This window comes from Dreissena polymorpha, chromosome 4 (genome assembly GCF_020536995.1).
Source record: "Dreissena polymorpha isolate Duluth1 chromosome 4, UMN_Dpol_1.0, whole genome shotgun sequence".
Taxonomy (NCBI): Eukaryota; Metazoa; Mollusca; class Bivalvia; order Myida; family Dreissenidae; genus Dreissena; species Dreissena polymorpha.
The window spans coordinates 46104105-46126008 of record NC_068358.1 but is presented as its reverse complement, the minus strand read 5'-3'; the positions used below and the strand labels follow the sequence as shown (position 1 = coordinate 46126008).

The following is a 21904-nucleotide window of genomic DNA, read 5'->3' as shown; positions in this document are numbered from 1 at the left end:
AAAAAGGTATTCGGTGAAATGCTTACTTTGAAATAAAATTTGAAATGTACGTTTCGAAATAATTAAATTAAAAACCAACGTTTAACTTGTTTTTCACTTTTTAGTCGTACACTCGCCCAATAAGATGTTAGTTATTATAGTCAAACCACACATTAGTATGAGTAGAAAAAATATACCAATGGAGATAAATCATAATATTATGTGTTCTCACATGGCTTATTATTAGTTTATTTCTTCACCATCGAAACATATCGTATGTTAATATAAAACACGCAGTTTTCTTTCGACACATTCAAATGACACTTTCAAAGACGCTTAATGCAACCATGGGTCTTATAGCGTTTCGGCCAGCGTAACTCAAGCCCGGCCTATGCGTTTGCACAGTCTGGTCAGAGGCGATGATGTCCGCTATACAATCACTCAAGGTTTAATGGTATAAATATGTGTCTCCTGACCAGACTGAGAGATGCGCAGGCTGGGTGGGCTATAGCTGCGCCATATTGCAAAAGACCCATTGACGCATGACGCCGGCCTTTCAAAATATCATTGCGAATTGTAAATGGCACATTTTAGCACATTGATTTTCGGAATAAAATTGATTTCAAAAGAGCAAATATAGCAAACTGGCGAATAATGGTAGCCTATTCAGGCATTCAGGAACGATTTCCAAACGTGCTGACCGAGTACGACTAACATGTGTACGCAACCACCAGCTACGAATGCGTAAGTTCCCATGTAAAAGTTACGAATGTTCGAGGGCTGTCGTAGCGTTCGAAAATATGGCCGCAAAAGCGAGTGAATGTCTTCAGAAATTTTACAATATACAAAAAACGATTATAGTGATTGTTTTTTTTAAAAGAAGCACGACTTTTCTCTTCAAAATGACAAATTCGGTTAAGTTTTGTATCTTTAGTGACAACATCATTTTGAATGATTAATAATCCTATTATAACAACCAATCAACTTTTCTGAAAAAAAAATCACTATCATATATATATATATATATATATATATATAATATAATATATATATATATAATATATAATATATATACTTTAACATGTTTAACTTCATCAATTAACAGCATTTTCATTGGTCTTTTCAAGATGCAAGAAATGAATTTCTTTTGCAATAGGCAAATTAACTTCTTGTTAATTTCTACGTCATTTAAGATATAACACGCTACATAACTTGTGTAAGTTGTTAAACTACTTGGTATTGACATAATTTATGAATGAAATTTTCATTGTATATACAAGGATTCGTAATTGGACCACTGAAATTACTCATCTTAAAATGTCAGTTAGTTGAAATTTAGTGTAAACAAAGCTTTCAATTTTCCATAGCTTTGGACAGTTAGTTTTTGCATAATGCAACGGCAAGCACGGTTAGAATGTTTTTTTTATTTTTCTGATCGATGTTAAGTAGGTCAGCACTAGAACAACAAAGGTTTTTCTTTGTTAACAAGGTAGTTTGTTTTATATAATTTTCCAATAACAATTTCATAGGCATCACTGATGAAATCTGTCGAGTGATATAAACCGTTTTCCACTAGATTTAAGCATAGTATCATACGACTATTTCGACTAGTTTCCACGCGTTATATGACTAGTTTCCCATGTATCATACCGACTGTATCCCTTGTGGCATGTGGATACCATAACAAGAGCTATACCAAGTGAATCCCGCTCAGTGTAAGGATTGTCCCCCACGTGCTAAGCAGAACGTGTTCTAAGCGGCGTATGATAAGCAGACATCGAGCCTTGTCGACTATATCCCACTCGGGATTCGAGCTATGCTGACAGTATCCGTCGCGGTGTATGGGTAGTATTCCGAGGGCTATGCCGATTGTATCACACTGTATGACAGTCTCTCATGGGTTATCTCAAGCGGCATATGGAAAATACCCAATATAAATAGTACCACATGAGCTATGATGGCTGCGTCCCACGTGGCGTATGAATAATATCCAACGGAAAATGTCATTCCGTAAGCTATAGTGAATGTACTGTTTCACAGTTTATACTGTACTATTTCACAGTCTATACGGTGGCAAACGAAGCGTCGTGCCACGCGTATCTCGTGTCCCCAAGGAACGCCGCGAGCTGCTCATTGTAAGGCCGATAGAGCTCTACCAGAAGGCGCTTTGTTTCCGGAAGTATTTGCCCGGCCGACTTCCGCCTTTCCGACACGTAGAAGGGCGCCATGTTTGTCATATTGGCGACAACGCTGTCGTTCGGAACGTCTGAAATTTACACATGGTCGATTATTAAGACGACCAGTCAAGATAACTATTTCACCGAGTTTGACTTGGTTTCAAAATGGGTAAGTGAAGGGAACTTTTTACGGGACTATTTAAGAACTTTTTTTAAATGGTCTTCAATATCAATTGCTTAACCGTCAGTTATTATCCTTTAATATATATGTACATAAATTATTTGCGTTATTTTACGACATTTTATGCCACAACAATCCCACTACAATATGTACGTCAGTACGTTCTAGCGTAAATAACACATGTGAACATATTGTCCTTTGGGTAAAATAACGATCATCTATCAGAAAAAATAAATGTACAGCTGTTACAGATAAGATAAACACCTCATATTTTTCATTGGGAGTTTCCAAAAAATATTCATTTGTTTGGCGTCATAAAGGCGTTCTTAAGTTGTATGTGTAATCAATAAATAGCACGACAGTCAATTTCTACGCAGTTCACACCATGTCCAGTTGGGTTGGTAGGCATCTTTCTTTCCATAACATACAAGGTGTCATCCCACTTAACTGTCCACAGGCATTCCAACAAGTGCGTTCAGATCGAATGGTTGGATCTTAAGTCCTTTTATTTATTTTTTTTGTATTCATTCGTTCCCAAAGGCAGGAAATTTCTCAAGATTTCATTGGACAATAACGCAGGTGAGAGAGGTCAAAACCTGGGGTAGAAAGCCACGCCGAAAACAATTCGCCATAATAAGCAACCACAGTTCATGTATTCATTTAAATGCATGTCGACACGCTTATGAAGACTAAAAACACAAGTTTTGATCATGTGAATACAGGCTGTCCGACTGGTCACTTAATCGTCCGGGGCAAACCCCATTACCGGAGCGGGTAAGTTTTGATGTTTGTTACCACACCGTGCAGGTTGTGGTTACCTCGGCTGTACTTAAAACTATGAAAATAACATTTTAGATAAACATCTTTACGACAATGTTTTGCATCGGTGTGAACCACACTCGAACACTCACCGACGTCTAAGAAGCGGAAGATTTCCGTGAGGGTGCCCTTAATGTCCACCGTGTAATCCTCGTTCCGGAAAATCAAGATCTGCTCCCGGGGAAATACCTTTAGCCACTCCAACAGGTGCACGATGTAGAAGCTCGTGAAGATCGGGGCCTGCATGATAAATCGTCGAAACTTTATTAACAATTATTTTCACGCGCTTTCTTTATTATTTCGCTCTATGTTTATTTTTTAAATGCGTATTGTTGGCATAACATTTATTTTATCTCCAATCTAGCAGCTAAGACAACAGCTACGAAACGAGTACCGGTATTTCCGATGTTAGAAAGAAAATATCCCGATGTAAAGATATCGATTCATACACAAGCGTTCAAGTCAGTTACTTGTCATTATTTAAATAAAATAAGAAAAAAACACATATTTCAATAATAGATGTATAGTATTTAAGCATTAAGCTAAATATTCTGGAGACATTGGCCAAAATTTATTAGCGTGGTAAAAATTGTCTTACCGGAAGATTTTTGCTCAAGGGCTGATCGTAAATGCAGTGACGAATGGTATGCGAGTTAGTGCAGTTATTCCATCGTTCGATGGAAATCACCACGTGTTCATGGAAAGACTGTGCCGAGGTACCGTAGCCCAAATGAATATAGTGAGAGAACAACCTGAAAATTCGGATAACATTCCGTCATAGGGTTGGCACCGTCAATTAATTGTGTTAAAACTTGTCATACATATCTTTAAATAAATAAATTTGAATATCAATTTAATAATATCCAAGAAGATTTTGTATTTGGGTGAACACGCAATGAGCTTGATTGGATGTAGGATTAATACATACATGAACATCAAAGATGTTTGTGCATTGAAAAGACATTCAAAGCCAATACTTTATCATAAGGCATATAGGTGGCGACCGTGCATTGAATAACATTGTGCATTTAGGGGAAACTGGTCTGGCATCACCTGGTCGAGTAATAGTTACAAGACGTAAATAGTGAGTTTTCTGTTCGTTACAGTGGTATGTCAATGTCCGAGGAGCGGTCAATTAAAAGTCGAAAAAGTCGGGTATTAAAGATAACATTCTTAATATATGTAAATTTCAATTGCTTTAACAAATAATTATCGCGTCTATGACCGCTAAGGACCGGAAACATGTTTCACTCTGGGGATTTTATGATCATGCCTAAACTGATTAGAGGGCTCCCTCCAAACAATGCTACCTTTCGACGGGATCCCGCAGCATGAGTAGTAGCTTGATGTTCGGGTTGACGTGGCGGACGGCATATGGTGTCGTCCAGAGTAGCTCGTCGGCGCCGGGTGTGTTCTGCGGCGTGTTTCTTTCTAGGAAGCGGTCCCAGAAGTCCATGGGATCACCGTGACCTAGAGGCACACGGAAAGCATGCGTGAAAACCATTATCTATTAAATGGAAAAGCGATTAGTCTTATATGTGTAACACTTTTAGTATTTGATGCCATTGTAAATTTTAAGTTTTTTTGCAATGAAGGTTTTTTACAAGTTACTTATGTCCGATTTCGGAAATGGAATATTACAGGTATAAATGAAACATTTTGTTGTGGTTTAAGGACGAATGAATAAATTATTAACTGAATGACTGCAACAAGCACATTAATGAATGGCTGAATTGATGAATGACATATGGAACTAGTTTATTTGAATAAATGAATGAGTGAACGAGTAAATCCCTGAACTAATGCGCATGCAAACAAATCAATGAACGAACCAGTAATTTTGTTATGTTTGCCTTTTGCACCTGTGGCTTGAAGTCCGGAAGACACGAACGTATTAGTAAAATCCTTCAATGTCATTCCCTGGTTGAAAGTGCCGTTTATTTCCACTGTAAATCAAATGATTCTGGGGTTAACAAACACTAAATTATGGGATATGCAATTGTAAGTGATAGTACTTACTCGAATTGACATATTTGTGTATAGAGGCATAGTGACATTTGGCTGCATGAACTCATTTACGACTTCCCCGGTAATACATGCTGATGTATTTATTTCGTTTTGAAAATTTCTAAAGTACGTTTCAATGGAATATGGGTATCTTATATTTCATGGAAATGTTTAACATATTATTTTTATTGCACAGTAACATAGAGTCGTGGAAACGGTCCACTATATCGATAAATCTTTATTGCCTTACGATCTAACTTGGTCCGCAAAATCAGCTTCCTTGATTGCCTGTGACGCTCCGATCGGCTTGATTTACTCGAGAGACGTCACGTCTAATCGACTATATTAATTGAGCAGATTTAATCTATAACAGTTTCGATTAATAGGTAGGTCTTTTTGACTGCTCCAAAGCTGTGAATTAGTCATCGTGAATAACCCCGTGTCAAATCAATAATGCCGGAGGCTATGTTATACCAAGCGCACTTTTCGCTCGGCAATTGTACTCCTTTACGAAAAAATCATAACTTCGGAGACTTTTGATGAAAAACTCGATGCTATTCTCGTTGCAATTGTGCATTGCATGCATTATTCGTTATATCAAAACATATATTTTTACGCATTATTACATTTAAAATCACAAACAAATTATTCTTTATAAGATAATTAGATCTAATTATTGAAATAATTAGAGACAATACTAATTTAACATGCGAATCGCGTATACGATTTAACGTTGCTATGCGCACCTGTGGCTGGCGGACTATACAGATTGTGACTCGGCAAAAATGGCAAATAACGTCGTAAACGATCGAATTAACGATGGAGATTATCATTAAGAAGGAATTAATAAAATGTCTGTGATAATCAACGATGCATAAAAATTTTTTTAATTGCAACAATATTTTTTATTTATTTGTAATCTACCTCGTGGATGCATGTCACAGAAACGAGTGTTTGCATATTGTTAGCGATTAATTTACTCGCAATGAAACATATGTCGAGATTATTGTTAGAAAATGGGATAAGACAAACATGGTTTCATTTATATGTTAGTGGATCTGTGTATAATCAGATTCATATGCATATATTGCTTTATTATGTTTGTCGTGCTGTACAGTTTATTGAAACAGCCTGGAACTTAAATGTACATTGCAAGGTAATATATTAATATAAATTATAGTAAGTTAAATACATCTATTACCATTAAATGTGCTTGTTTAATTTTTTTTTCCACAACTTATTTTGATGCGATTACATGTTTCCCCGTAATTCAGGTATTCAGGGAACGTTTTTGCCCTTTTTTTGCCTAAACTGCGCGCTAAAATGCCCTTTTGAAAGTAATGCGCCATGCCCCTTTGCCCTCCTGGGAAAAACACTAACTAATACGCTTTATTTTATCATACTCATACATCGCATTAAAACAAAATTTAATTTGCTCAGAAATATGTAATGCTCAATATTGAAATCTTTAAATAAATTTAAAAGAGAAAACGCACTTGAAGACGATCTTAATGTACTGTAGCATTAATAAATGTTATAAACTAATGTTATTTTCAAAGTGTTTAATATTACATCTAAAAATCTCTATCGTGACTTACATATGTCAAGTCGCCTCCACGACCAGTACCAGGTTTCTTTATTCCCAATGCCCCTGTTCGGAATGATATCCGGGTGCATGAACAAACGATTAAATAAGTCGGACGTTCCGCTCTTGCATACGCCTATCAGGTGGAAGTATGGGAGGCAGCGGAATTCGGCATCATCTTGCCAGCAGGGGTTCTTGTAATCCGCTAGGAACCTTGGGGGTTTCTGAAAAGTACGATTTGGATGAATATATATGTAGTAAGTATTGAAAAAATATGATTGACGAGTGAATATTTTTCCAAATAAGAAAGGGGGAGGTGATGAGTGTTATATTGACATCATTTTTACAAAGTATGGCTTGACGAGTTGACGTTTTTAAAAATCAAGGTCTGTGTTTGTACATTTTGCAAAGTAAGGAGCGACGGCAGTTTATGTATGTAAAATATTTTAGGGGCGGTTGATATTGCAATGATACCACATTCTTTTGTGGTTAATTGATTGACCTCAATATAAGAGTTCGATATGGACTTGTAAGGGTAGGTGGGGTTCTATAAAAGAAACATAATCCTCTCCTTACCATACAGAGGATGTCCTCCACACCCGTTATCCGGTCGGGGCCTACGCAGGGGTCCGGCATCCCCGGAAACTCTGGGCTCTCCTTCACCCTCGATGCGAGTGTCTGCAGACTTGTCAGGTTTCCCGGAAGCTTGGACCCTATCCGCAAGATTTCCGCCATAATCAGAGTAACTCGGGGATCAATGTAAAGAAAATTCCGGTCCGTTTGATTAACTTTTGTCACGTCTTCTGTAAGCTTTTTCTTTGGATGCGACTCAGTGGTTTTTAACATTACTGTTTTATAACCGTTTGCTTGCGAATCAGCTAAATCGATGCTTTTATTGTAGTCTGGCTGTTCAACCACCGATTGGTTAGTAAAATTATTATTGTTTCGCGTAACATTTAATAGTACTGATATACTTTTAGCGAATTCTTCAGTCTTCAATGATCGGAACACAACCACCACGCCTTGAATGTTCATCGGCCGGTAGGTCTGAATGCCGACCACTGCGTCGTATTTGAACGCAATTCCGAATAGTGACACCAATACCAAGCAAATAAACGTGAACTTGGCGACTACCGTAAGCCGTATGTTTCGGAAGCACATTGCAGCCATCGATTCCTGATAAGGGCGCATTGTGGCTCCAGTAGCATCCATTGTAAATGGAGACTGCAAGTTTCGAAGGCTAAATCAATGAGCTGATCGGAGTAGGTCAGATGGTCAGACAAATGATAGGTAGTTTGCGACGATAACAATTCTGGAAAAATATAAAATATGACTTGAGGTTATTGTAATAAATAATGTAATTGTTTACTCTGAGCCTTTAATCTAACCCTTTGATGGGCCATTAAAGTTTACATTCGGAACAGTGAGGCTGTTTAAATTAGCAGACTTTTCAAAAATGCAAGAACATGTACGCATATTAATTGGCTTGGGCACAACGATTGATATTTACATGAGTCGCGATCTGATAAAATCGGGCTTAATGCATGTAATGACACTTCACGCCCATGAATTACGCCCAGTTTTCTCAGATAAAGGCTGATTTATATTTCGAAGTTTATATGACGATATACATGAACGTTTAGAGCAAGAATACACCTAAGAATAAACTAGAAATACATACACACATTAAATATACACATAAAGAAATTCACAATTTATGAAAAGTATACTACTCTCTGTACTGTGGTCCTAAAACGTTTTTTTGCGATTAATTCATTAAGTAAAAAATGCTTTTATAATCCGTCAAATACGCCTAAACTGAAATATGATTATGGATCGTAGTGATCAACAACATGCTGATAGAAAGACTTATTCCACAGGTATTGTGTTCAAAGATGAGTGAACATTTATGAGATAATTAGATGCTTGTATGAAAGAATGTCGAACTTGATACTTAATTATTTTGAAGGAAATATCACGAATGAAAAGCTATGTTTTAATAATAAATTACTGCTGGGCTACAAAATATATTTGCCCGTCCAATAAATTGGACCAGTCGTTTTAAACAATTATTTGTAACACAAGAAGTTGCCGGTACGTATTTGAAACACAAGAGCACCTTATTTTCGAATCAAGCCAAACACGTTGTGTTTAAATCAAAATTTGGACTAAAATTCAAAATATCGCGTGATAAGTTTACAGTTTGTTCTAAAATGTAACAACCCATATTGTAAACTGTTCATAGACATTCAGCAATGCAGTGGCTGACGTCTATCTATTTTTAAACTTGCCAAGACATAACGTAAAACCTATAAATTTATTTACAGTACTTTGGTATAAAGAAACTAGCTACAAGATTGTACCTAACAATGGTTGCCCACTCATGTCATTATTTTAGATTTACAACTACAAAAAGGACGTCCTTGAATTAATTATTACATCAATCAACTATCAATATATATAAAACTGATTCCATTTATAAAATTAACGCCCAACAGTCTAATAAAAACGCTTAAATTATAATCACCATTACACAGAGTTTAAATTCCCGTTCGCGGAAATATATATGGGCAGAATCGTATAAAAACGTGTTTTTATTGGGGATATCACTGAAAATCCGGTTGAAAGCGGTTGAAAAAAAACATAGCGATTTTTATTTTGGGGTCGAGTACGGCAAAGACTTATCAATATACATATCAAATGTATATTTATAAGACTTTGAGTACGGTAAAGTACGAAAACGACCTAATTAATATTCATGATTCGAAACATTAATTCAAACCTAAACAAACAAATGGCGGATACGGGCGAATTTAGCGGAGAGAAGGTAAGAACACATGCAAATACATCTGTTACAGACGGAAACTGAGTTGCAACGCTACGTTTTTACTAAATCTATGTATTTATCTTCAACATGCTAATAATGTTTAGCGAAAGCTAAAATATAGATATAATTTGCATAACTCGTGACGCTGCAATGATTTTCGCCTATTGCATGTATTTATGATCATTAATATATTATTTTATCGATTCAAACCCGATTTTGACCAGGTTTTCGATGTCACCCTTGATAAAAAATATATTTCAATGAATGTATGTAAAGTTTATTTCTCGCTATTTATATGCAAAACAACGATCTGTTCGGCGAACGGGGACTTTAACAAAAAACTGACAAGTGTGTTCCTTCGGTCACAAACAAACTTTTTTTCGCCCTGTGTTCATTACAATATTTTTAATAAGTAACATTTAAATGTTCTATTTTATTGATTGTTACATTGTTTTTTTCGGCCACGGCTACTTTAATGTAACACGGATCGACTGTAATTAACTGTCGCTTTTAATCCAATTTATTACGTTTTCAATATTAAACCCAAAATATGAAGCAAATGTTTGTAAGCAATTTCAAATCATACATTATTTAAATTATTCTAAAATTAAAGCAAGTTACACGTACAAAATATGTGTTTAAATAAAACATACATGCATCAAAGAGATTAAAATCCATTCATCTATAACTGACGATCCTTATTATATCCATTTAACTGTGTGAACAATGCAGTCTAGTTGATTAAATTCAGAAATATACTTAAGTCACACCTTTAACTACCATCAAAAATTTATTCCGATCCTACCAACAGTTAAGAAATTAAATTATCGCAAATTATTTTTCCCATCATGTATAAAATCAACCTACTTATGACGGGCAGGCCTTGGTACGCTTAGCTTATAACGAAGCGGAATTCAATACGGGTATTATCACGTGCCGACTTTGTTTCTACGCGGTTGTCATACAGCTATTAGGTTTAAAATTGGTCATGTGTTCACAACAGAATCGTGTCTTTAAAACTATACTGGGCTATTTTTAACAAAACAAACACTCCTTCAGTCATGAGTGTTGATTGATTATATATCAACATGCCCGGATTTTGCAGATGACATTGATTAAAAAAGGTCCTTCTAAAAAAACATTTACCGATATTTACTCAGACAATTCAAACATGACGCTACTTGCCGTAAATGTCCGCGTGGTGTTTTAACTACACAATATGTCACATAGGACATTGCATCAGGCTAAATATGATTAACGGAACGTTTAGAAAACATTTTGTTCATTGTATAAGACATAGAAATCTACCTATAGGCACTGACTATGTTCCCGAAAATCGGTGTCTTAATATACTTAAATGTAAATATATTATTGAATTGCACTCGTGAATATTATTCTGTAAAGAATATCACGTATAAATAAGCACTAAAATATTTGTTGACAATATACCTGAACACCCTTAACACCCAGGCAGGATTGGATTCACCAATTAGAGTGTCCCACTTGCAGCCCTTTAAAAATTTGCACAAATAGCATGCTTCAAAATGTAACCATCAACATGACCTAAGAAACAAGTCCTATTGTACACATGTACAAATTGTTTTTTAATTATAAGAATGTGTGCATTCTTTTCATTAATGTACTGCATCGTTTAATTGTTTCAATATTTTGAATATTGAAATTCATAATTCCTGTTCGAAGTTTATAAATTGCCATATCCGTAGAAACTTTATACCGGGGTATTGTGACATAAAGTTTTCAAAATATTAACAGGTCATCGATGAGTCTTCACGACTACCTTATGTGCTGATCTGCCCCTGTGACCGATCAGTGGAAAATATTAAATGTTTAGCCAAAGTAGGTTTAATTAACCCCGGCTACCCGGGTTTTCGCCGAAAAAATATTTTTTATTTTTTAAATACAAATACACAAGTACGTGGTGGCCAATGGGACCTTAATGTTCACTGGTAATCATCATTATCATCACCATCATCGATATCGACACCATCATCATCAGTATTATTATTATTCTCCTTACTGCCACCACCACCATTATTAGTATTATTATCATAACATAACCACCATTATATGTTTATTTATGACTGATTTGTTTTTAGTGTGTGTTACTTTCGACTGATTGGTTCATGTCGGCGGTCATCAGTTTGCCGCTTTTTATTATTTGAGTGCATCGTTTGTGTGGGTGATTATTTGTTTGAATACATACCGATAAGTACATTATATAGATTTAATGGTGTTTAAACCAGGCCCGTTAGTATCGCTATTACTACCAAATGCATTGCGCGCGCTCTCAAGTGAACGTATTAGCAACAAGGGTCATATTTTACCATGTTTTGCAAGCCAGTTAGGTACTTTAAACATGATAACTGCCGCATGCGCGCCGAGAAAGAGTTCTATCATTTATTCCAGAGGTTTCAGTTCTTCCACTATATTCATAAACAAATGGTTACATAGTGTGAATATCGTGTTAAATGGAATATGTTTTAACGGAGCATGTATATAAAAAAATCAATAATCAATTTTTGAATTGTACATGTTAGGGAACATAATTTTTATGAATTGTGAAAATATTCCAGTACTTACTGCGTCTTAATCGCTAGTTATTTTTGAGCAGCAAAGGTCATTCAAAATCTGAGGCAATTAGTTTATAAGGGAAAAGAGAACTACTGCTGATTAACAAGTATGAAGGGATATCAAAAGTCCAATACACTATCACGCATCTGTTTCGTGACCGCGTTGATAGTGCTTGCTAATACAGCGGGATTAAATTTGCTATGTCTGGGAAACATTCTATTGTTCTCAACAGGTAGCGGCGATCTCTCATGTCTTCTCAATTGCACGGGTGATAACAACGCAATATTATACGATTAAGTTGGTTTTTATGCACAGTCTCCTGACCAGACTGATGGATGCGCAGGCCGTATGGGTTATAGCTGCGCAATATGGCATAAGACCCTTTTTCGCATGACGCGGGTCTTTTAAAATATCATTGAGCATTGTAAATGGCACCATGCTTTCGATAGTCAATTAGGCCTTCCCCTGACGATTAAGTGACCGAGTCAATACACGGAAATTCTGCGAGATGGATTTTAACGCGTAATTGTAACTTAGGCCACAATTTGTGTATAGAGTAGGCAAGAATTCCTCACAGTGAACAGTATTGCTTCCTTTACGGTGCGCACAGACACAGTGATGAATCCAAAGTTCAAGCTTATTCTCTCGAATCAGCCTATAAAATATTCGCATGTTTTTATTCGTGTCTGCTGGCGTTATGTTAAGGTCATTTAAAGTGAAAAGCTGGGGTAAAAGAGCTACGACTAAAAAGCGCTTGAGTGTTCTATACCGATGTTAAGGTCCGAAATCGGTTGATCTTTTTGTGGACTGCTTGGTTAACAAAAAATGCTTCAGCATCAAAGTCCGGGTCCACAGCGCTGTCGTTATGACTACCTAATTCATGAATAAAATGTATTTCTCACAGATTTCTTTTTTTATTTATTTTCATCAATTATCTTATTGTATATTTTTAATTAGTATATGTTGTAGAAAAAAGTTGTGTAAAGGGAATTTCCATCATGAAATTGTATTCTTAGCGTGATAGGTAATCAATATTCCAACAATATTCATTGAATATGATGGTGATTAAAAATTGTATAACTGGTTCTCATTAAACCATTTTGATAATTTGTTCTATGCTTTCAGAACGTCAAAAAAGGGACATTATGTCTTAATTTTGTCTAAGTTATCTTTATAACATAAATAGGATGATTAACAGTGCACAAACTTTATAAATTTATCAAATCTATACATATTTGAATCGGGTGTGCTCATTTCAAACTTGCACTTTTAAAAGCTATACCCTTATTTTAACAAATGACTTGCTTATGAGATTATGCAATAGCGAACAACTTCAATGCCTTCAGCGCTTTGATTTCACATTAACGACATAATCACGAAAATAACACAGATTTAGACAAGTTGATCTTAACCAAACAAAAAAGATAGCATGCGTGCGGAGTTGACAGCGTAGAGGACGGGCAGGGCGGACCTATTGGCAAGGATACAGGTCAGGATTTCGAGGGGGTGGTACAATGAAGATAATGGAAGTGTCCCAGGACGGCGGTACCAAGTACGCTCAACGTGCTGGGGAAACCGTTCTGGGATTCGGGTTGACGGCTTTGTGGCGTAAGTAGAGGCCCGGCAAGCGGCGAAGCGCGCGAGAAGCGGGAAGAAGGTATTTTTTTTAATTTTCAGCACTCCCTTGGCAGACAGTGTTACCTTGTCCTTTTAAGGGCAACCAGACATGCATTGTCGTTAATTTTACTGCCAGTGCACATTTAGGTCTCAATTGCCACGGTGCACTGGTCAATTAGGCTCAAAGTTGTTTCGTTGGCGAATACCCGGGCAGACGATGTAAATTTGACAAGACACATTACAGTCATGCGTGCTGACAATGACGCGTCACGAGAAATTCACAGGTTTCTTTCTAGTCGCCAAACAGTTTTTTCCGTTCAATCGGTTCCCAGAATGCGTATGAGATCGGGGTTAACTGGCGACTATTAATTTTGATTGACGTCGGTCAATGAGGTAAGCGTTTGTAGATATCATAATTACAGTTTAACCAGTTTTGTTATATAAACGGTAATTAATTCAGTACATTAAAGACAATGTGGGGCATCATCCTCAGACATTTTTACTGTAAACAATAGTTACTTATGAAAAGTTCAAAACAAATGGTGAGCAATATTGAATCATTATGGCGAGTAAGTTGTGAAAACTACAAACTTCAAAGAATCAATGCGGTAGCAATTAAATTTCAGTACATGTATATTTCGCTTATTATAGCCATGTGTTAATATTTGCTGATTAAAGTCCCTTCATACGCATCTAAAAATACGCGTTATATACTCTATTAAATGGCTCAAGGTAGGAAAAGCATCCGAGCCTAATGAAATATTTTAACGACTCCTCACAAAGGCAATGCATCAATTAACCAACACTTTTTTTAACCAGTGTCTACATATTTGCAAAAGCCTTCTTGTTGGAAAATTACAAATGCGTGCACGATTTCCAACAAGAGGGCCTGAAAGGCCCAAAGTCGCTCACCTGAGATAACTAGATATTATTGGGACAAATCTTCTGACCAAGTATGATGAAGATCGGAAAATAAATGTGGCCTCTAGAGTGTATACAAGGTTTGACTATAGCCATATAAGGAAAAATGCCCCGCCCCCTGGCAGCCATGTTTTTCAACCAACCGGCATCATTTTTGAACTCTTTCAAGATATTATTGGGATGAAACTTCTGACCAAGTTTCATGATGATCGGACAGTAAAATGTGGCCGCAAGAGTGTTAACAAGATTTTACTATAGCCATATAACGAAAAATGCCCCGCCCCTTGAAAGCCATGTTTTTCAAGCAATCATAATTATTTTCAAACTCATCCAAGATATCATTGAGACCAATCTTCTGACCAAATTTCATGAAGATTGGACAAAAAATGTGGCCTCTAGAGTGTTAACAATGTTTTACTAAAGCCATATATGCCCCGCACCCTGGCGGCCATGTTTTTCAACCAAAGGATATTATTTCTGAACTCGCCCAAGATTTTATTGGAATGAATCTTCTGACCAAATTTCATGAAGATTGGACAATAAATGTGGCCGCTAGAGTGTTAACAAGATTTTACTATAGCCATATATAGCCATATACGGAAAAATGCCCCGCCCCTTGGCAACCATGTTTTTCAAGCAAATGTTATCATTTTCAAACTCATCCAAGATATCATTGGGACAAATCTTCTGACCAAGTTTCATGAAGATCGGAAAATAAATGTGGCCTCTAGAGTGTTAACAAGGTTTTACTATAGCCATATAACGTAAAAAGCCCCGCCCCCTGGTGGCCATGTTTTTCAACCAACCGGCATCATTTTCGAACTCGTCCAAGATATTATTGGAATGAATCTTCTGACCAAGTTTCATGAAGATCAGACAATAAATCTGGCCTCTAGAGTGTTAACATGATTTTACTATAGCCATATATAGCCATATAAGAAAAAATGCCCCGCCCCTTGGCAGCCATGTTTGTCAAGCAAACGTCACCATTTTCGAACTAATCCAAGATATCATTGAGACCAATCTTCTGACCAAATTTCATGAAGATTGGTCAATAAATGTGGCCTCTAGAGAGTTAACAAGGCATATGTTGACGGCGCACGACGCACGACGGACAAAACGCGATCACAAAAGCTCACCATGAGCACGTTGTGCTCAGGTGAGATAAAAAGGGTGATCCAGCCTCAGCGTTTAATTATCAACCTATATCACTGCTAAATACTTCTAAGAAGGTATTTGAGAGAATATTACATAAACACATTTTTATTTTCTTCATGAAATGTGATCCAATCTGTGTTCATGCATGTTGATTTGATTGTTAGTAGGCATGCACGTTACATAATATATTTTGCAGAGCACTTTACAATGACCTGAAGGTCAGAGTCGTATTTTTTCATATAATTAAAGGTTTTGATAAAGTATGGGACAAACGTGTTTTATACAAACTCCAACAAGCAGTCAATCGACGGTTTTTATTACCTTTTTGTATAATTATATATCCGATCGCAAAAAAGTAATATTACCGGGAGCGCGTTCAACTCCTAAAAAATCCGCTGGTGTCCATCAAGGGTATATTTTAAAGTTACGTATGTTTTGAGCGTATATAATGACATTATCAGTGACTTACACGCTCACACACAGTTGTTTGCTGATGAAAACAGTCTTTTCATAGTTATTCATTCGCCAAAAGAAACTGCAGATATATTGCAATCAGACTTTGATCAAATGTGCAACTGGGCTGATAAATAGTTAGTGTGCTTTAACTCCTCAATATCCGATTCAATTCTTATAACTCGCAAAATTGATGAGTATTTCATCCACCATGGACTATTCAGATCAGTGATGTAACCATTATTACTGTAAATAAAGATTGAACTTTGTGTATTCCCAATAACTGTATATGGCATGCGTGCATATCATTTATAAAAAAAAAACATTTCGTGCGTTGATTTTAAATAATGCTCGATAGAAAAGCTATCGCGAAAATATACATTTCGTTTATAAAATCAAATTTTGAGAAACGTTTATTCTCATCTTTGTAATGAACGAGGATATGAATCTGATAAGTCAACAAAGACACAAACATGAATAAAAATTTCTGTATAAAATGAATTCTAGCAATTTTTCAAACTACTTACAATATATTTTGAACGCAATAGTTGGTAAATGTAGCAATTACGTTGTCAGACATTGTAAAATCTCCAAATGGTTCAAGCCCGCACATAACTGTATTCTATACCATGTTTGACATCTGAATGGCGTGACTTTCCAGATTACGCCAAAACTGCTTGATTGATCAGTTCCTTCAAACGTAATAATTTATCAACACAGATTAATTAACAAACACCGATCCCGCTGAAATGGGCATTTTCACAGGTTTCGGCATGTATTGAAGTTTTTCATTAAATGCTTAATATTTATAAATTTAAACATGAATATCCGGCAATATTTTCGACCGCAAAACACGCAACTGACTGCGAGACGATATATACTGTATAAAGTCTATACTGCAAATAAACTTATGTCATGTATTACCAACATAGCGATTAAAGTACTGCTTTAAAGTCAGATGCTTGCGTGGTGAAGGTGCCATGCGGAAGCCCTTGCTTCGAGAGGTCCCGAGTTTATACCACGCCGAATGCACTTGATTATGCTCCAAAGATTACAGATTTGTAAGTAATTTATTTTATGAAATTTGTCAATAATACAAAACATTATTATTATTATATATATATATATATATATTTTTACACGAACTTATTCTATTTGACTTCGTTCGGAAAAGTTTAAATGCACATGTTTATGAGCTTAGCAATTTCAGTATAAAACGTATAAATCCAGTATTCTTAACGTTAAAGAAATACGGCCTACTTTCAAATCGGGAATATGTCCTCTGTCGGTGTAGATTGTATTGTCCGATTTATAGAACAGTGGTCTCGCTGAATCACGTCTATTTATAATCACAATCGTGATCGGGTAAATGGGCGTACAACAAAGTCAATCTTGATAAACCCAACCAGAGTTGTTTTCATAAGTTATATTTGAAGTTTTTTTTAAAAACTATTTCCCTGTTTAAGGACATTTCGGTGCGTAGTTTTGACCGACTTATTCGTGCGACTTGTTTGTTTAAAAGAAGAGTTCATATTTCTATTTATCAGATATCCTAAACATATAATTATAAAGGGTATGTCACAAAGACGACCAGTAGCTTCAGTTGCTGATTAACACGTGCACCATAGTTGGCATCATCCTTAGTTAATCTTCGTAAACAATATTGTCATATTAAATAACAATGTAGCTTTGAAATGTGTGCGTTCATCTATCAGGAGTGCTACCGGTAGTTCATTTGTGTGCGTGTTTGGTTCACTCACAGTTGTATTCTTACCTGCCTTGACCGACTTTCTATTATGAATTGAATAATTGGTAATGTTTACATGAATTTAAAAATAATTTCAGTACTGTTAGCGGGGAAAATCTATAAAACTCAATTTCAATCGACCCATAAACTAACACTACGTAATACCGTTTATGCACAATACGCACCTGTGATGTCCGAACCTTAAACGTACAATATGCAGCTACGATGTACACATAATATACGCGAAATATGTATAATGTGAAGTCTGACCAATATACGCACAATACGCAACTGTGATGACCGACCCATGCTTGTACAATATACACCTATAATATCCGACACATATGGGCACAATTCGCAACTGTGAATACCGACCCATAAACGCACAATATACACACGTGAAAATCGACGCATGCACGCATTTTATTTTATGCTTTCCGATTGTTTACAGAGAAATTCCCGTGAATTAAAACTGATATTTCACTGTTACAAACAGTGAACAAATAACAGTGAAAATTATCGATATTTTTTAATTTTTGAAAGGAACTATTTTTAGATATCTTTGGTTTTTCCATTGAGACCCCGCCAATGTTACCAAGGGCGATTACTATGCATTGAATGTTTATAAAAGCATACGGATAAGCTTCCCATGAACATACATGTGGCGCCCAAGGGGGAAATATATTGTCCGGAATGGCAAAAATACAAAAAATAATCATCAGCATAAAATAAAAAGAAAATGTGTTGGATATGGTGGAATATCGGTTTTATTCCACTCGTGATCATAGAAAAATATGGTTTCAGTCGTGGCTGCGCCACTTTCACTCGTAGCTGCGAAACTCGCGAAAATATAATTTTCTATGATCACTCATGAAATAAAATCGATATTCTACCAAATCCAACAAATATCCTCTATATCATCGCCTGTGATGTTCAATCATACGCACTTTACACACACGTGAATACCCATCTTCTCACAATACGCACTGTAATGTCTAAATCAAATACGCACATGTTTTTTTATTCGATGTCCAACACACAATGTTAGCAAAATACGCATATGCGAATTCTGAACAGTTGATAGGTTTGTTTTTAGCTCGACTTTTCGAAGAAAAATGAGAGCTATACTACTCGCCCCGGCGTCGCCGTCGGCGTAGGAGAAAGATTTTTATAAAGTCAAATAACTTTAATACTATTAAAGATAATTAACTAAATCTTGGAAAACTTCTTTATGGCAACAAGACAATTGTGTATGTCAAGTTGCATAACTCTGTCAGCATTACTTTTAGAGTTATGTCCCTTTTAATTCTTAGAAAATTGAAAATTTGGTCAAGTTTTGTGTTTAGGTCCATTTTATTTCTAAAGTATCAAAGCTATTGCTTTCATACTTGCAACACTTACTAACTATCATAAGGGGACTGTGCAGGCAAAGTTATGTAACTATGACTGGCATGCTGACAGAGTTATGGCCCCTTTTATACTTAGAAAATTGAACATTTTGTTACGTTTTGTGTTTTGGTCCATTTTACTCCTAAAGTATCATAGCATTGCTTTCAGACTTGGAACACTCGCTAACTATCATAAGGGGACTTTACAGGACAAATTGAAAAATTCTGGTTGGCATTTTGATGGAATTATTGCACTTTTTTAACTTTGAATATTTTGTTAAATTTTGTGTTTATATGCACTTTATCTCTAAATTATCAAGGCTATTGCTTTCAGACTTCAAATACTTTCTTAATATCATGAGGGTAATGTACCTGGCAATTTGAATTTGACCTTGACCTTTGAAAGACCTTGAATTTCAAGGTCAAATAAATAAATTTTGCTAAAATTGCAATAATTTCTTTATTTAGGATCAGATTTGATTCATACTTTGACAAAACAACACTTACCTGACATACCACAATGTATTCCACCCAATACCATACCCCAGGCCCTACCCCAGAATCCCCCCCCCCCAATTTTTTTTCAATTATTTTTTGTTTCCTTTTTTAATGCCTCCGTTGGCAGTTTAACTGTCCGTCAGTCTGTGCGTCCGTCCGAAAACTTTAACATTGGCCATAACTTTTGCAATATTGAAGAAAGCAACTTGATATTTGCCATGGATGTGTATCTCATAGAGATGCACATTTTGAGTGGTGAAAGGTCAAGGTCAAGGTCGTTATTCAAGGTCAAAGGTCAAATATATGGCGTCTGTCCGTCCGTCCGAAAACTATTAAATTGGTCATAACTTTTGCAATATTGCAGATAGCAACTTGATATTTGGAATGCATGTGTATCTCATGGAGCTGCACATTTTAAGTGGTAAAAGGTTAAGGTCAAGGTCATCCTTCAAGGTTAAAGATCAAGGCCAAAGGTCAAATTTTTGAATATTGTAGATAGCAACTTGATATTTGGCATGCATGTGTATCTCATGGAGCTGCACATTTTGAGTGGTGAAAGGTCAAGGTCGTCCTTCAAGGTCAAAGGTCAAATAAATGGCGTCTGTCTGTCCGTCCAAAAACTTTAAAATTTGACATAACTTTTGCAATATTGATGATAGCAACTTGATATTTAGCATGCATGTGTATCTCATGGAGCTGCACATTTTGAAGGGTGAAAGGTCAAGGTCATCCTTCCCAGTCAAAGGTCAAGGTCAAAGGTAAATTTTTCAATAATGAAGATAGCAACTCGATATTTTCCGTGCATGCGTATCTCATAGAGCTGCACATTTTGAGTGGTGAAAGGTCAAGGTCATCATTCAAGGTCAAAGATCAAATATATGGCGTCTGTCCGTCCGTCAAAAAACTTAAATATTGGTCATAACTTTTGCAGTAAAGATAGCAACTTGATATTTGGCATGCATTTATTTTTTGGCATGCATGTGTATCTCATTGAGCTGCACATTTTGAGTGGTGAAAGGTCCAGGTCATCCTTCAAGGTCCAAGGTCAAGGTCAAAGGTAACATTTTGCAATATTAAAGATAGCAACTCGATATTTGGCATGCATGCGTATCTCATGGAGCTGCACATTTTGAGTGGTGAAAGGTCAAGGTCATCATTCAAGGTGAAAGGTCAAGGTCAAAGGTAAAATTTTGCAATATTGAAGATAGCAACTCAATATTTGGGGCGTGTATGCGTATCTCATGGAGCTGCACATTTTGAGTGGTGAAAGGTTAAGGTCATCCTTCAAGGTCAAAGGTCAAATATATGGCTTCAAAGTGGCGCAGTAGGGGGCATTGCGTTTCACGAACACAGTTCATATAACACTTAACACACTTTCCTTACATACCACAATGGCCTCCACCCAAACCATCCCCCAGTCCCCACCAGAGAATCCCCCCCCCCCCGATTTTTTTGATTTTTTTACTTTGTTTTCTTCTTATTTTTAAAAATCTATTCTAATAAATGCCACAAACCCACATTATTCCCCCTCTCACAAAAAGATTTTTTTAAACATGGTAAAAAAACACAAATATTGAATTTTATTATTTTATTTTTGAAAGACCGTCCAACCATCCCACCAAAGCTATTGCCATCAAACTTGAAATATAATCTTATTAGTTTGTGTTATGTCTTTACAAATGTTCAATAGATTGTGGAAAATATACCTGAACTCAGAATCGTTTATAATGTACCACTTCTTTAAAAACATTAGCGATCAATATGTTTCAATAATGGTCCTTTTCAGTAAGAATATGACTTTATTACCTTGACCTTATTGAATATGAACAATTTCCCCATTAAAGTGTCAAGCACTCGAAAAGTCGAGCGCGCGCGCTGTCTTCTGACAGCCCTTGTTCAAAAATACTGTGCGGATTCAAATGTATTACTTTATATTCCTTTTAAATTACAAGTTT

General features: G+C 36.1%; 1 protein-coding gene across 1 annotated transcript; it reads right to left on the bottom strand.

Moving 5' to 3' along the window:
• Positions 1 to 1402: 1402 nt before the first annotated feature.
• LOC127878395 (carbohydrate sulfotransferase 15-like) lies at positions 1403 to 7960 on the bottom strand. Its single transcript, XM_052424921.1, has 7 exons — positions 7325 to 7960; positions 6762 to 6972; positions 4989 to 5102; positions 4467 to 4626; positions 3755 to 3908; positions 3249 to 3396; positions 1403 to 2245 (listed from the first exon to the last, which is right to left on the bottom strand). The coding sequence occupies exons 1-7, from the start codon at positions 7958 to 7960 to the stop codon at positions 2043 to 2045; spliced, it is 1626 nt and encodes a 541-aa protein (XP_052280881.1). The 3' UTR covers positions 1403 to 2042.
• Between the last annotated feature and the right edge of the window lie 13944 nt (positions 7961 to 21904).

What these genes read in the sequence shown, in the direction of transcription:
- LOC127878395 (XM_052424921.1), bottom strand. Translation starts at nt 7,960, where the DNA reads ATGGATGCTACTGGAGCCACAATGCGCCCTTATCAGGAATCGATGGCT. An exon ending in GTGGAGGCGACTTGACATAT is followed by an intron (nt 5,103 to 6,761) that starts GTAAGTCACGAT and finishes TTTGATTTACAG; the next exon opens with TGGAAATAAACGGCACTTTC. An exon ending in CCTTGAGCAAAAATCTTCCG is followed by an intron (nt 3,397 to 3,754) that starts GTAAGACAATTT and finishes TTTATCATGCAG; the next exon opens with GCCCCGATCTTCACGAGCTT.